This window comes from Lacerta agilis, chromosome 8, assembly GCF_009819535.1.
Source record: "Lacerta agilis isolate rLacAgi1 chromosome 8, rLacAgi1.pri, whole genome shotgun sequence".
NCBI lineage: Eukaryota > Metazoa > Chordata > Lepidosauria > Squamata > Lacertidae > Lacerta > Lacerta agilis.
The window spans coordinates 66621224-66634695 of record NC_046319.1 but is presented as its reverse complement, the minus strand read 5'-3'; the positions used below and the strand labels follow the sequence as shown (position 1 = coordinate 66634695).

Sequence of the window (13472 nt, the reverse complement as noted above, 5' to 3'; positions counted from 1 at the left end):
ACAGAAGCACTAGCATTATAATCAGTAAAACTAATGTAATAAATCCCACACCTGAATGCAGCCTATAGGTATGTATCTGAAGTTGGTGGCTCCTGTGAGCGGAAGATACCGTAGGTGGATACTCTGCTCCCTCTAGTGCTAAAGAAGCAAAATACTCCAGAGGTGTTTTTGTTTTTTACATCCAAGTCAATTTATTGGGATGGGCTGAGAACCTAAATACAGTAGTTAAATTAAGTACATATCTACAGAACCCATGAGTACACATCTTGCTTTCTAGCCATTATATTTTTAATATCTTAGTTACTGGAATATTAGTTCTTACAGCAATGATTGAAGCTTTGAGAGGAGTCATATGTGGATTTGAAGTAGCCCTAGCATACAGGAAATAAATGTTCTCCATAAGAACATAATAAGAATCTGCTGGATCAAGCCAATGGCTCATTTTCTCAGTGGTCAACAAGATGCCTTTGGAAAGCAGGACCTGAGCCCCAGAGCACTCTCCCCTCCTGCTGTTTCTAGCAGCTTGCATTCAGAAGCATACTGCCTCTGACTGTGGAGTAGCCATTGGTAGTATGCTGGGTTCCATGATCCAGAAACTGCCATGGTCTGGGAAAGGATGTAGAAGTGGAGAACCACCAGCCCTAATAAGGCCCATCAGGCCTTCCCATTTGGTCTGCAAGGCCATTTTGGCCAAACTACAACCACCTGCCCTACACCCAACGTCATCCAACTTCTGGTATGGGATACGTATAGTCAAAAGGGGTTTGCAGCCCTTTTGCAGGACTTTGCATAATAATAATAATAATAATAAGAATAATAATAATAATAATAATAATAAATTTATTTATACCCCGCCCATCTGGCTGGGTCTCCCCGGCCACTCTGGGCGGCCTCCAACAAACACTAAAATACAATACAAAGTCACAAATTAAAAGCTTCCCTAAACAGGGCTGCCTTCAGGTATTTTCTAAATGACAGGTAGTTGTTTATCTCTCTGACCCCTGATGGGAGGGCGTTCCACAAGGCGGGTGCCACTACCGAGAAGGCCCTCTGTCTGGTTCCCTGTAGCTTTGCTTCTCGCAGTGAGGGAACCGCCAGAAGGCCCTCGGTGCTGGATCTCAGTGTCCGGGCTGAATGATGGGGGTGGAGACGCTCCTTCAGGTATACAGGACCAAGGCCGTTTAGGGCTTTAAAGGTCAACACCAACACTTTGAATTGTGCTCGGAAATGTACTGGGAGCCAATGCAGATCTCTCAGGACCGGTGTTATGTGGTCCCGGCGGCCACTCCCAGTCACCAGTCTAGCTGCCACATTCTGGATTAATTGCAGTTTCCGGGTCACTTTCAAAGGTAGCCCCATGTAGAGCGCATTGCAGTAGTCCAAGCGGGAGATAACCAGAGCAAGACAGTCTGCGGGCAGGTAGGGTCTCAGCCTGCGCACCAGATGGAGCTGGTAGACAGCTGCCCTGGACACAGAATTAACCTGCGCTTCCATGGACAGCTGTGAGTCCAAAATGACTCCCAGGCTACGCACCTGGTCCTTCAGGGGCACAGTTACCCCATTCAGGCCCAGGGAGTCCCCCACACCTGCCCGCCTCCTGTCCCCCAAAAACAGTACTTCTGTCTTGTCAGGATTCAACCTCAATCTGTTAGCCGCCATCCATCCTCCAACAGCCTCCAGGCACTCACACAGGACCTTCACCGCCTTCACTGGTTCTGATTTAAAAGAGAGGTAGAGCTGGGTGTCATCTGCATATCGATGAACACCCAGCCCAAACCCCCTGATGATCTCTCCCAGCGGCTTCATATAGATATTAAAGAGCATGGGGGAGAGGACAGAACCCTGAGGCACCCCACAAGTGAGAGCCCAGGGGTCTGAACACTCATCCCCCACCACCACTTTCTGAACCACGGCCCAGGAGGAAGGAGCGGAACCACTGTATAACAGTGCCCCCAGCTCCCAACCCCTCTAGACGGTCCAGAAGGATGTTATGGTCGATGGTGTCAAAGCCCGCTGAGAGATCCAGCAGAACCAGGAAACAGCTCTCACCTTTGTCCCTAGCCCCGCCGGAGATCATCAACTGATAGGTTTTGCAGACTGCTCAGCACGGGGCTTCAGGAGACCTGACAATCTGCTGATCATCAGGTCTTGTGACACGCCAAGCAAGGGCTCTGCAATGTGGTCTTTAATTGTCAGGTCTTGTGGACGATCACAAAGCACTGTGCAAAGACTCTGCAAGACCTGATAAACAATCAAGTATTTTTGTGGAGCACTTTGCAGGCTGCACATTTTTCCACAGGATTGACCCACCAGCCATGTCTGACCCACCACCCAGATTCAGTTCCCACCTCTGGAGTAGATATTCCCTTAGAAACCCAGAATAAATCAAGAGGGGGAAACAGTAACAAAGCAACATTGAGCACACCTTTCAACTGATACCAGATGCATTTCTACAATTAAAACAGAGCTCATTGATATACAAAGAGCTGCATTTTTCTTGAAGCACTGCTCAGTTTGGAAGAGAAGAGACACCCCTGAACTTCTGGTTCAGTTGAGTTGACAAGCACAAGTAACTGTAGGGTCAATTCCTATGTTAGCATTCTCTAGTCTGAACAGTTAATGGGATTATCAGGGTTGGTAAAGACAGCATAGAACAAGAAGATAGTTATGCATGGTCCTGTACAATCCTTTTTGGGCATGCTTCCAGCCAGATTCCACAAATCCCCTGGAAAGAATGCTCAGCCCTCTGCCATCACTCACACCTGCCTTGTTGGGGCATCAACAGCACACAGATCTTCTCCCCCAAGTTATCTGAAATTGCAGATAACCCAAGAGAAGCTTCAGCTTTCTCTGAAGCTCATTTGACCAGCCTCCCCCCACATGTCTGCCCAAAGACTTGGAGGACAGCAGGAAGATATCTGCACTACTTCTGCCTCTCCAAAGTGCAGTGTAATGCAAGACACATGCACCCTGCCTATGTTCTCTGCATGTTTTAAGAGGATGAGGGGATAGGCTGATAGCTGCCACAAACAATGGTTGATTGAGCCAAGCCAAATTTGTAAACTATTGCTTCAAAACTCAAGTCTACTGCAGTAATGCACAATCAATATTATGGAAAGCTGCTGTGAGGAGCCAGCCTTAACGAGAAGTATCTATGGAGAACATAAGCTGCAATATGCTTAAAGAGAGAGAAAGCACAGAGACATGGCAAAATATTTATGTGCTGGATGTAGCTTCTACCACAACATGACTATACTGGAAAATTTCAAAGCATCCCATTTGATAATGTCCACAGAATCCAATACCACAACAGAGAGTGCAAAAGACAACACAAACAAAATATTAGCTCACTTTTTAAAAACCATGTAAACCGAAATACATAACTCTCCATCAAAGATATATGCACAATGATATGTTGCCAGCCCATAGCTAACTATTACCCATTTCAGGGGTGAAATGCAGTAATACTTTGATAGGACTCTTACCTTTTGTTCCAGGGGGCTGCAAGTTGTCGCCAGTCAGTGAACACCAACCAACTGGAAAGATGTCACGAGAATCGTAACGGCACCAGTAATCAAAGGCTCCCCTCCAGCCATCAAAAGTGATGAGGACCTCAGAACCCCGCACCTCACCAATGGTGGCAGGGCAGATGAAATGTGGGTTTTTCCTATCTACAGCCTCTAGTTTCATTCCCATCTTAAAGAAATTCTGGGATGGAGATGGTGGCTCCTAGGAGGGGGAAGGGACATGAAAAAAGGATTAGATGCAACTCAATTAATATGCATATGTGTGCCTGTACACACACAGCTTACTTTACAGACCTACTCTGCTCACTTAGTAGTGCACCCATTAGCCATTGTTTCCCAGCAGCTGCTGCACAAGAAATCGAATAAAAGCTACTGGTGGGCTGATTTACAAAACAACTTAATTGCATCACAGGCCAAGTTCAAATGCAATGTTGAATTTTGGCTTATTTTTCTTAAACCAGGTTAAATTCTATGTTCAAACAATAGTACCTTCATTCATTTTGTGCTGTCAACCTAGCTTCTCAAATTGGGAGCTTAATCCAGGAAGTTGCTAACTGCAGTTCACACACTTGTCTTTCCTAAGTCCAAGTCAAGTTACCCTGATTAAGGGTTGGTTACCGATTGTATTGATTGATAATTGTATTGCTAAATTTGTTCAATAAAAATTTGAAACAACAACCAAAAAATGGGTTGGTTAAGGATAACAAAGGAGGGCTGTATGGAACACTACTGGGGGGTGGGGGAAGCACATATGACAATGTAGTAGCAGGAGTAGCACTCTGTGCATCACACATTTAACCTGGTTCACTGGAACCTCAGGTCCTCCAGATATTGCTGTACTACAAATCCTAACATCCCCGACCACTGGTCATGCTAGCTGGGAAAGAGATGGGATCCCCAATAACTTCTAGAATGCACACATATTCCCACCCCTGCATTACAGTGACCAGGTAAAGATTACACCCAGTATAAAAACAACCAGGGTTCAATGTTATGTCTAAATGGGGACATTGAGAGTTCTGGCCCCCTACACCATCCTGTCAACCTTGGTACTCTGCCTATACACCTTGTGATGCTCGCTGCCACACGTTTGCTGAATTATTTTCTCCCTTTTACTCTCCACAAATATAATTTTCAATGTTGCCTTTTCACATCCCTACTTTCCATCTGTGGCTCATGTCCATATTGTTCTTATCCCATCTTGCTCCTGCCCTGAATCGATCCCACTTTGCCTTCTCGACTAGACCCAATCCCTCTGTGACTTACCTCTTTGGCCAACATACCCCCCCCCCCACTTGTAAAGTTATTAAGTGTGCCCATCTTGCTATCTATATTCACCCCTCCCTGAACAGGAATACTGTTAATGAGGAGGTATGTCTTCCCAGAATGGAACAAAGCCTCACCCCCACTCCTTCCAGACAAATGGAGAACCAAACTCATAAGCACATCAAACCCAGCTACATTGTTTTCAGAATAGGGAACGATGATGGCCATACCCTTGTGGAAAATCCTAACAGGCGCCATTTCTGCTCCATTCAGAGTCTTCAGGAGAAACATGGGCCAAGAGGAAGCATTCAGTCGAAACCCTGCAACAACAGAGGTGGAGGCCATAAAAAGCTTAGCAGGAGCTTTCAGTTCTGTCCATCCTTCCATCATGAAGGTACCTTGATGTCTTAATCATAACATTTAGCAAATGTACTGAAAATCAAGGAATATTTCTCTTGAAGAGTCTAAGGAAGCTTAGTTTGCAACATATGATTGGCTGGACTTTTTGTTGATGCTACTATTTGAATATACCAAGATTTTCTAATAGGTAACATAAATAAATGCAACTTGGAAATAACTGCAATAGTATTTTAAGAATGTGAACTGGTGTTTTATAGTGGGCTTAATCATGACATCACAGCTAACACAACCCTCTTATTTGTAATCCATTGTGGACCCATTCTGCTGGGAAATTAGAAGAACTTTCCTGAAAACTTCAGCTGTGTCACTTTTGACAGTGAACTACAGTTAAAACAAGTGATCTGCCCTGTACAGCCTCAGGCACACTTGTACAGAAGAGTGTATTACGGTCCTTCTGCACATTTAAATCTGCTCTTAATTCAGAGATGCAGAGCCACTAGTATGGCTACCCGTGGTCAGTAACAAGTGCCTAGAGGAAACCAGGCAGGGAAGAAACATGAGTGGAGCACACAGTAGATACCTCTAAGTAAGCCTCCCTTCTCCAGAGCATTTCATATATTCAGATGTCATATCGCAGTTTACTGCAATTCCAAAGCTCTTTGATCACTTGGAATCTAGAAGACATGATTATAGCATAAATGCAGCCTCGGGGCAAACAAGGTTTCAACTCACCTAAAGGAGGCTGCAACATCCCTCCATTCTTTCACAGTTGCCGATAGGCTGGATTTCTGCAGAATCCACCAGACGCCAAAAGGTCATTCTTATTATCACTGCCATCCAGGCGCAATCGGAGACGGGCACCTGTCAATCCCACCACAGTAGCAATACAAGTGGAAGTGGTGTTTCTGGGGTCCTGGGCTTCTAGCTTCATGCTGATCTTGAATTCATTGGAAGGTGGGTTGTACGACTGAGGAGAACAAGGCTTTCAAGCGTGACTTGAGTGATACATTTTCTTCCCTCCCAAACCTCCTCCTTATTCCCCGAATTGTTCCCAGCACCTGAATGCCAAGAGCATATAGAACTGGATGTCACAGTAGGCAATGAAAGAGAAACATGGGTAAGGACAAGTGAAAGAAATTCAGTCATCAACATGCTAAAATTCGCCCTCAAAACCTTCACTTACTGCCACTAAATTCCAAAATTCTCTTCTTTCCCCTTGTTTTTGGCTTTTGAAATAAACACCACTCTTTCAAGAGAAATGGAAAGTCTTCACTGTGGCAGCACCTGTATTTCAGAATTAACATTTGGCAGGCACCTTTGCCATACAGTTCAAGATGCCTGCTAAAACCCTTTTTAGTTAAACAAGTCTATCCAGACATATAATTTAATATTTCCTATTAAAATTTTGTTGATTTTATCTGTGGATTGTTGATAATTGTTTTATATTGTTTTATGTACAGTACATTGCTTAGAGAACTTTTTGATTAAGAAGTTTATGTATATTAAAAAATCTAAATGAGCTCAAGCCAACCTTCATGCTTTGTTAATGTTGGTTAACCCTGAAGCTTGCACAACTCACAGCACTATGCTTATCTCCTTGATCAAGCACTCTTGGGGTCATTGGAAGCTGACTTTTCTGCGTCCATCTAGCCCACTATTGCTTACTTTGACTGGCAGCAGTTCTGCATCTTGCACCTGACAAAGTGGCTTCAGTTCACAAAATCTTATGCCATAATAAAATCTGTTGGCTGTTAAGGTGCCAAAAGGTCTTTTGGCTGCCTTAGTAGTTTTTTTTGGGCTATCAACAGGGGTGCCATCTAGAAGGGGCAGACGGGATAAGGTCCCCCTGAAATTTTCAAGGAGGGGACTGGGTCCCATCAATATTTGCATCACTTGTGCAAGCTGTGTCAGCACATCAGCACCTTGCACACTGTGCGGCATGCACATTGCACAAGTGATGTTAGCACATCACCAGCCCCCTAGATTGCACAGGCAAGCTGACGCATCTGGCTATCAGACAGAGTTCTTTCAAATTATCTCCTTCTTAATCCAATTTAATTGGACATGTCAAGGACTAAACCTGGGATAGCCTGCATTCAACGGTACTTAAAACTTGGCTTAGTTTTTATTGCATTCAACAATACTTAAAAGGGCCATTCCGTGAAAAATGAGCCTGATAAGAATGCTAGATGAGCGCTGGACTTTGGTGAGGAAGATTCCAACGTGCAGTCTATACCATTTTTTAAAAGCTAAAGACAAAAGAAGTTTATTTTATGGACTTCTTTTCAAAAAGTCCACCCACGTAGTCTTCACAGGAAGTTTTCAAGTTAAAGGTTTTCTGATGATTGTCCCACCCGTGACAGCATTTTTTCCTTAATTTTGTATCGTTAAATTTCTTAAACTTAATTCCTGATTGCCATAGTTGTAACCAATAAACATTGTTTTAAACAGATATGCTGAGTTTATCATTGATTCAAGTCCCAACTCACAGAGTTTTTCCATAAATCAACTTATCTCAAGCTCCATGTCCCTTTTTTTGTCCCACCCGTGACAACACTTTTAACATTTAATAAAATTGTCAAAAAAATATCCATAAAAATAATTTAAAAATTGTAAAATGTTCAGTATCTTATTAAGAACATAGTTTAAATTTTGGTTGTTAATTTTTATGTATATTTACATTTTACACATGTGTGAATACCAAAAAACATGGTCAAAGTGTCCCACCCGTGACAATGGAATGGCCCAAAACTAGATTCCTACTGTACTCTTGAACCTCCATTTCCTATCAACCCAATTTGTTAGTAAATCAAACCCAGGCACTATGCTGCCTTCAAAATTGTCTAGGCTTCACCTACAAGGCAGACACTTTCATTAGAAAGCATCTTAAAAATTTAGCCAAAGATGATGCCCATACAATCATCTCATAACTCAAGGAACTACAACAAACATTAAGAAGAAATTATATTATTTTAACTTTAGACCTAAAGGAAACTAATGTCAGCAAATGCAATGATCCAGATACATACATAGTCCAAGCAGGGAGAAATCTAATGTTCTTGTTCAAACCTACCTGTGAACAAAGGTTCCTGAGCTATTTCACCAATCTTAAAGATCAGGTGACCGCACCTTTATTTAAAAAGCTCTGTTCTGTTATATAATTTACAACCGGGTACCTGCATCGGTTGCTCTTCCCCCACAAAGAGAAGGTGCAGGAGTTTATTCCACACTTGTCCATGAGCTGTCTAGAAGCTGACCCCTTCATCCCAACTCTTTTACAACATGGAATGCTCCATTACCTGCTTGAAGCAATGGGCAGGAGCAGGGATGGAGCATGTCTCTTTCAAGTATCTATCCCAGGCAAAGTGACCTGTGTAAAGGAGGAAAAAAAATGACTGCAATGGAACTTTTGAGAATAATTCTGGAAAATGATCAGTCTTTATAAGAACCTTAATGAAATACCTTTAAATGTATTAGCTATTAGTCAGAGGAGCTGATCACAATGAATTGCACAATGATAACAATGTCAAGTTCAAATGATCACAATGAATTGCAAGCAATGAATTGTTTGGACTGAGAGTACGGAATTACCAACTATGGTAGAGAAACTTATATTAAGTCTAAAGTCAACCACAAAAGCTTTGTACCTGAAAACCTAGTCTATGTACAGGTTATTCATGTGTTGCAGGTATCTTCAAGCTGTTCAGACCCAGGACCCACTTTTAACTTAAACAAGCACCCTTTACCATACATTTGCATGGTGCTAGTACTTCTGTGTGACCTAGCTTGGATCAGGACACAAACCCACTAGTGGGTTTCAATCCCCCAATTGAAGACCAGTGATATAACTGCAGTTATATCTTGCTCCATCTCCCACAAGCACACACAGCAGCTGACAAATGGTTCATTTGCTTCAGTTGTAGAACTGCATGCAGCACTTTTACATTATTCTCTCAACATTCTTAAGGTTTTCTCCATGCCCTAAGAAGCCAAAGAGACCTCAAGATGACTCATACACTTAGTAGCTGACAAAGTCAGTCAGCCAAGCTGGAGAGGGCACAGCTACATGTTACATGGAACAGGAAACTCCAGTCCAAAATAGCAGCCAAGAGTCAAATTCCTTCCCTTTTCCACTTTTTAATGTAAAGTTCAAATTCTTCATAACTTACTCAGGGCCCTGGCATTATTCGAACAACCTCCATATATCATTGGCTGCTGCAGCCAGTGTCAAGGAAATGAATGCCACGCAGATGTCAGAACAGTGAACACAGCAACTAGATGTTAAGGATTGAGAGGGAGGGAACTTGACACACACAACTAGCTTCTTTCCTTTTTATTGCCCAATACAATGAAAACAGAGGTCTTCTGGTTATTTAGATGCAACAGAACAAATACAGTACAGAGTCATAGGGGGATCCTTTCTTTTTTATTTTAAATGCTAGGATTCTTACATGCAATCCTAAACATGTTTTGTAAAAAGTGAAGTCTACCAATTTAGGGCCCTATCTTTCAAGCGAGTGTATTCAAGATTGCAGGCTTTATCTGTGTGTCTTACACAGTAACTGGCCTCCAAGTGGCATAATAGCTTTTTAAACTGCTTGCACATGCCACACTACTGTAGACAGATTATGCCCACATTTCACCTGCCAGCAATTCCTAGGTAAAGAAACCAAAGAAACAAATCCCTTTTATTTCTTTACATTTAGTATTGGCCCATCTCTGGCATGCAGCACCACAGTACAACGAGAACATGTCTTTACAATGCAGAAAACCTGTTTTTAGCCCACTAAACAATTAGCAGAATGCTATTTTGTTTCATATGGTAGCCTCATGGTATTTTGATAAACTGTCCATCTTATTTTGTATAGGTCCCCTTTTTTCTTGAGAACTTGTTCACACTGAGCCACATGGAGGGTGGCATACTATGAGATGAGAGCAAAGTTAATTTAATGGAAGAAAGCAATTGTACATTAATGTTACAGTGACTCACTACGCAGAACAGCTGATACACAGGAAAGGAAGCTACTTTATAACAGGCCAGACCATTTGTCTATCTATAGTCAACCTTTTTATACCTACGGCCCACTAATGCATCTTTCTTGATGGTAAAATTTCCTTACTGCCCACCAGTGCTCAATGGAAGGAGGATTCAGTTAGTGCCGTAGAACCCCCTACTGCCCACCTAGAATCCTGAAGCGGCCACTAGTGGGCGGTAGGGACCAGGTTGACAACCCCTGATCTATATACGTAGTCCAGTAGTCAGACCTCGGGTTATGGCCGCTTCAGGTTGCATGTTTTCGGGTTGTGCACCGCGCCAAACCCGGAAGCACCGAAACGGGTTACTTCCAGGTTTCAGCACTCGCGCATGCACAGAACTGCTAAATCACGCTTTTTGCATGCGCAGAAGTGCTAAATCGCAACCCACGCATGCGCAGATGCGACACTGCGGGTTATGGATGCTGCGGGTTGCGAACGTGTCTCCCGCACGGATCGCGTTCGCAACCCAAGCGTCCACTGTATTGTCTACTCTGCCTGAAAACAGTTCTCTGGCCAGTGTGGTGTAGTGGTTAAGAGTGGTGGACTCGTAATCTGGGGAACCGGGTTCGCATCTCCGCTCCTCCACATGCAGCTGCTGGGTGACCTTGGGCTAGTCACACTTCTTTAAAGTCTCTCAGCCCCACTCACCTCACAGAGTGTTTGTTGTGGGGGAGGAAGGCAAAGGAGAATGTTAGCCGCTTTGAGACTCCTTCGGGTAGTGAAAAGCGGGATATCAAATCCAAACTCTTCTTCTTCTTCTTCTTCTTCTCAGGCAGAGGTTTTTCAAATTACCTGCTAATCAACTAATCTGATTTTTAAAAAGTCAAGGGCTTTCTTCCCCACACAGTGATAATGGGTTTGCATTTGCTAAACTTTATTTTGTTATTCACTGATCCAAGAGTGTCCCAGGTTGGCATTAACTGTGAGCTGTTAGCCAAAAAGATTGCCTGTACAAGATAAGCTAGTGATTTCCCTCCATTTCTTCCTTCAACTTCATTTTCTGCCTTATTTATCACCCTTCTTATCTCAAGAGATTGTAAGACTGCAGGCAGAGGATGACTCATGCTTTTAATTTTTGGAAAGCACCTAGATTTGAGGCAATTTATAACTCATATTATTACTCATTCAGGCAAACTAGATTTTCACCAGGCAATAACAATCCCCTCTGTTGATAATTACCAGAGAAATAAAGGAACAAAATACTAATTCTTTATCATGGCAGTGGGATGGTACACTGGCAAAGCCAATTAGGAAAATTGGCACAGCTGGTGTAGCCATTTTAACTTGCTAATCATGTGGTCTCTAGACCTGTTCAGCTGGTACTTTTAAACTGATTTTTGTTGGTGCTGTTAGTTGCTGTGTTTTTTTTGCTGCTGCCTTTATTTCCTCAGAAGCCACACATTCTGCACATGCTCTTGCATGGGACTGAAAGATTGTGAATGCTCATAGGAGTTTGAGCACAGAAACACTGAAGTGTAACTCACTGAGTTTAATCACATTTATACAGAAAGGCAGCATGCATGCAGAGGTACACTGGTAGCAGAAACACACCACAGTGATTATACTGAAAACAGTGCCACCGTGACAGAACTACTGCCTTTGGACAAAGCAGAGTGAAGCCACAATAACCAGCAAATTAATTAGGAGCTCTATGACTTGTCTGTTTTGAATTATGGTGCTGGAGGAGACTCTTGAGAGTCCCATGGACTGCAAGAAGATCTAACCTATCCATTCTCAAAGAAATCAGCCCTGAGTGCTCACTAGAAGGACAGATCCTGAAGTTGAGGCTCCAGTACTTTGGCCACCTCATGAGAAGAGAAGACTCCCTAGAAAAGACCCTGATGTTGGGAAAGATGGAGGGCACAAGGAGAAGGGGACGACAGAGGATGAGATGGTTGGACAGTGTTCTCGAAGCTACTAACATGAGTTTGGCCAAACTGCGAGAGGCAGTGAAGGATAGGCGTGCCTGGCGTGCTCTGGTCCATGGGGTCACGAAGAGTCGGACACGACTGAACGACTGAACAACAACAAAATGACTTGTCTGTGTCTTCAAAGTTAGCCTCAAGTTAGCCTTTTGTCACTGAGGGATTCCGCTGCTGATATTCATTGAAATCTAGGTTTTGAACTGTGTGTGTTTCAATGCCTTAGATGCCAGACATTGATGATGATCTTGGGCAGCGAGATTCCATGTAGTTGCAGAGCACCCAAAGAAAACCCCTCTCTTTAGGCTGGTTCACATATGCCATGTTCCACATGATAATTGCAACATCAAATGGAGACCTCCACATCTGAATGGTAAGCTATCCTAAATCCACCAAAAGTCAAAGATTTTGTATCACTTCAGACACACTGCTTCTTGATGGAGTTACTCTGTATGTTCAGTTCCAAACCAACCAGAGACATACATGTATACGTGAACCAGTCCTATATACCTGTGCTGCATGAATACATGAATTGCAGAAAAGGGCTCCACTGCAATTACAGCATAATCATGTATGCTAATAAAGAAGATGCAAACAGATACCGAATTATCAAATAGAAGCAGCTGCTCAGTGCAAAGCTCTTTAGGACTAAAAAGCTGATATCCCTCCTTCAACTTGGATTGATGTAGGAGTAATAGCTCACTGGTAGGGTATTTGCTCTGACTGATTCTTTGGCATCTCTATTTAAAAGATTTCGGGAAAATGGATTAGGGAAGAGCACTGCCTGAGACCTTGAGGCGAGAAAGACCAATGATCTGACTCAATACAAGACAGCTTCACGTGTTCACATGGCCCATTAAAAGTTTATATTACCTTCTCTATATCCCTTCCCTTTTGCCGTCAGCAGAAAACTCACTAGTTGCTCTTCTAACAAAGGGGGACAGAAAAGAACGTGGATCTGATTCATACCTTGTTACTGAGACGGAGGTTCTGACAGGCGCCCATACTTGGGCTTTTTGCCATCTTTCCAGTCTATTGCTAAGACCAAAGAGAGAGAATAACCTCACAAAGAGCTTTTCCTTCATCAGCAAGAAATTATGCTCCATGTTTCTTGGTCAACCTCAAGCAGATTTACCCTTCAATGTATAAGTGTCACTGTTTGGGCGAAAATTCCCTTCAAACTAATTATGCTAAAAGTAAAATGAAACCAACTGCATGCTAACATATAATGAGATGTTTAAAATATTGTGTTTCAGAGGCCAACCTCAAATTAGGAGATCTGCCCTTTTCCACAAAGGTCACAACAGTCAGTGGGAAAATTTATTTTCCTTAGTCTCCGCTTATTTGTCTGATTCCCTGC

The 13472-nt window shown here is 43.0% G+C and overlaps 1 protein-coding gene across 1 annotated transcript in view; it reads right to left on the bottom strand.

Annotated features, from left to right (window-relative positions):
• Window positions 1-13472, bottom strand: part of SCMH1 (Scm polycomb group protein homolog 1) — a 47049-nt gene that overhangs the window by 19800 nt on the left and 13777 nt on the right. The window contains 6 exon segments of the mRNA XM_033158021.1: window positions 3486-3728; window positions 5024-5113; window positions 5886-5912; window positions 5915-5966; window positions 5968-6120; window positions 8453-8523. Coding sequence (XP_033013912.1) covers window positions 3486-3728; window positions 5024-5113; window positions 5886-5912; window positions 5915-5966; window positions 5968-6120; window positions 8453-8523 — 636 coding nt within the window.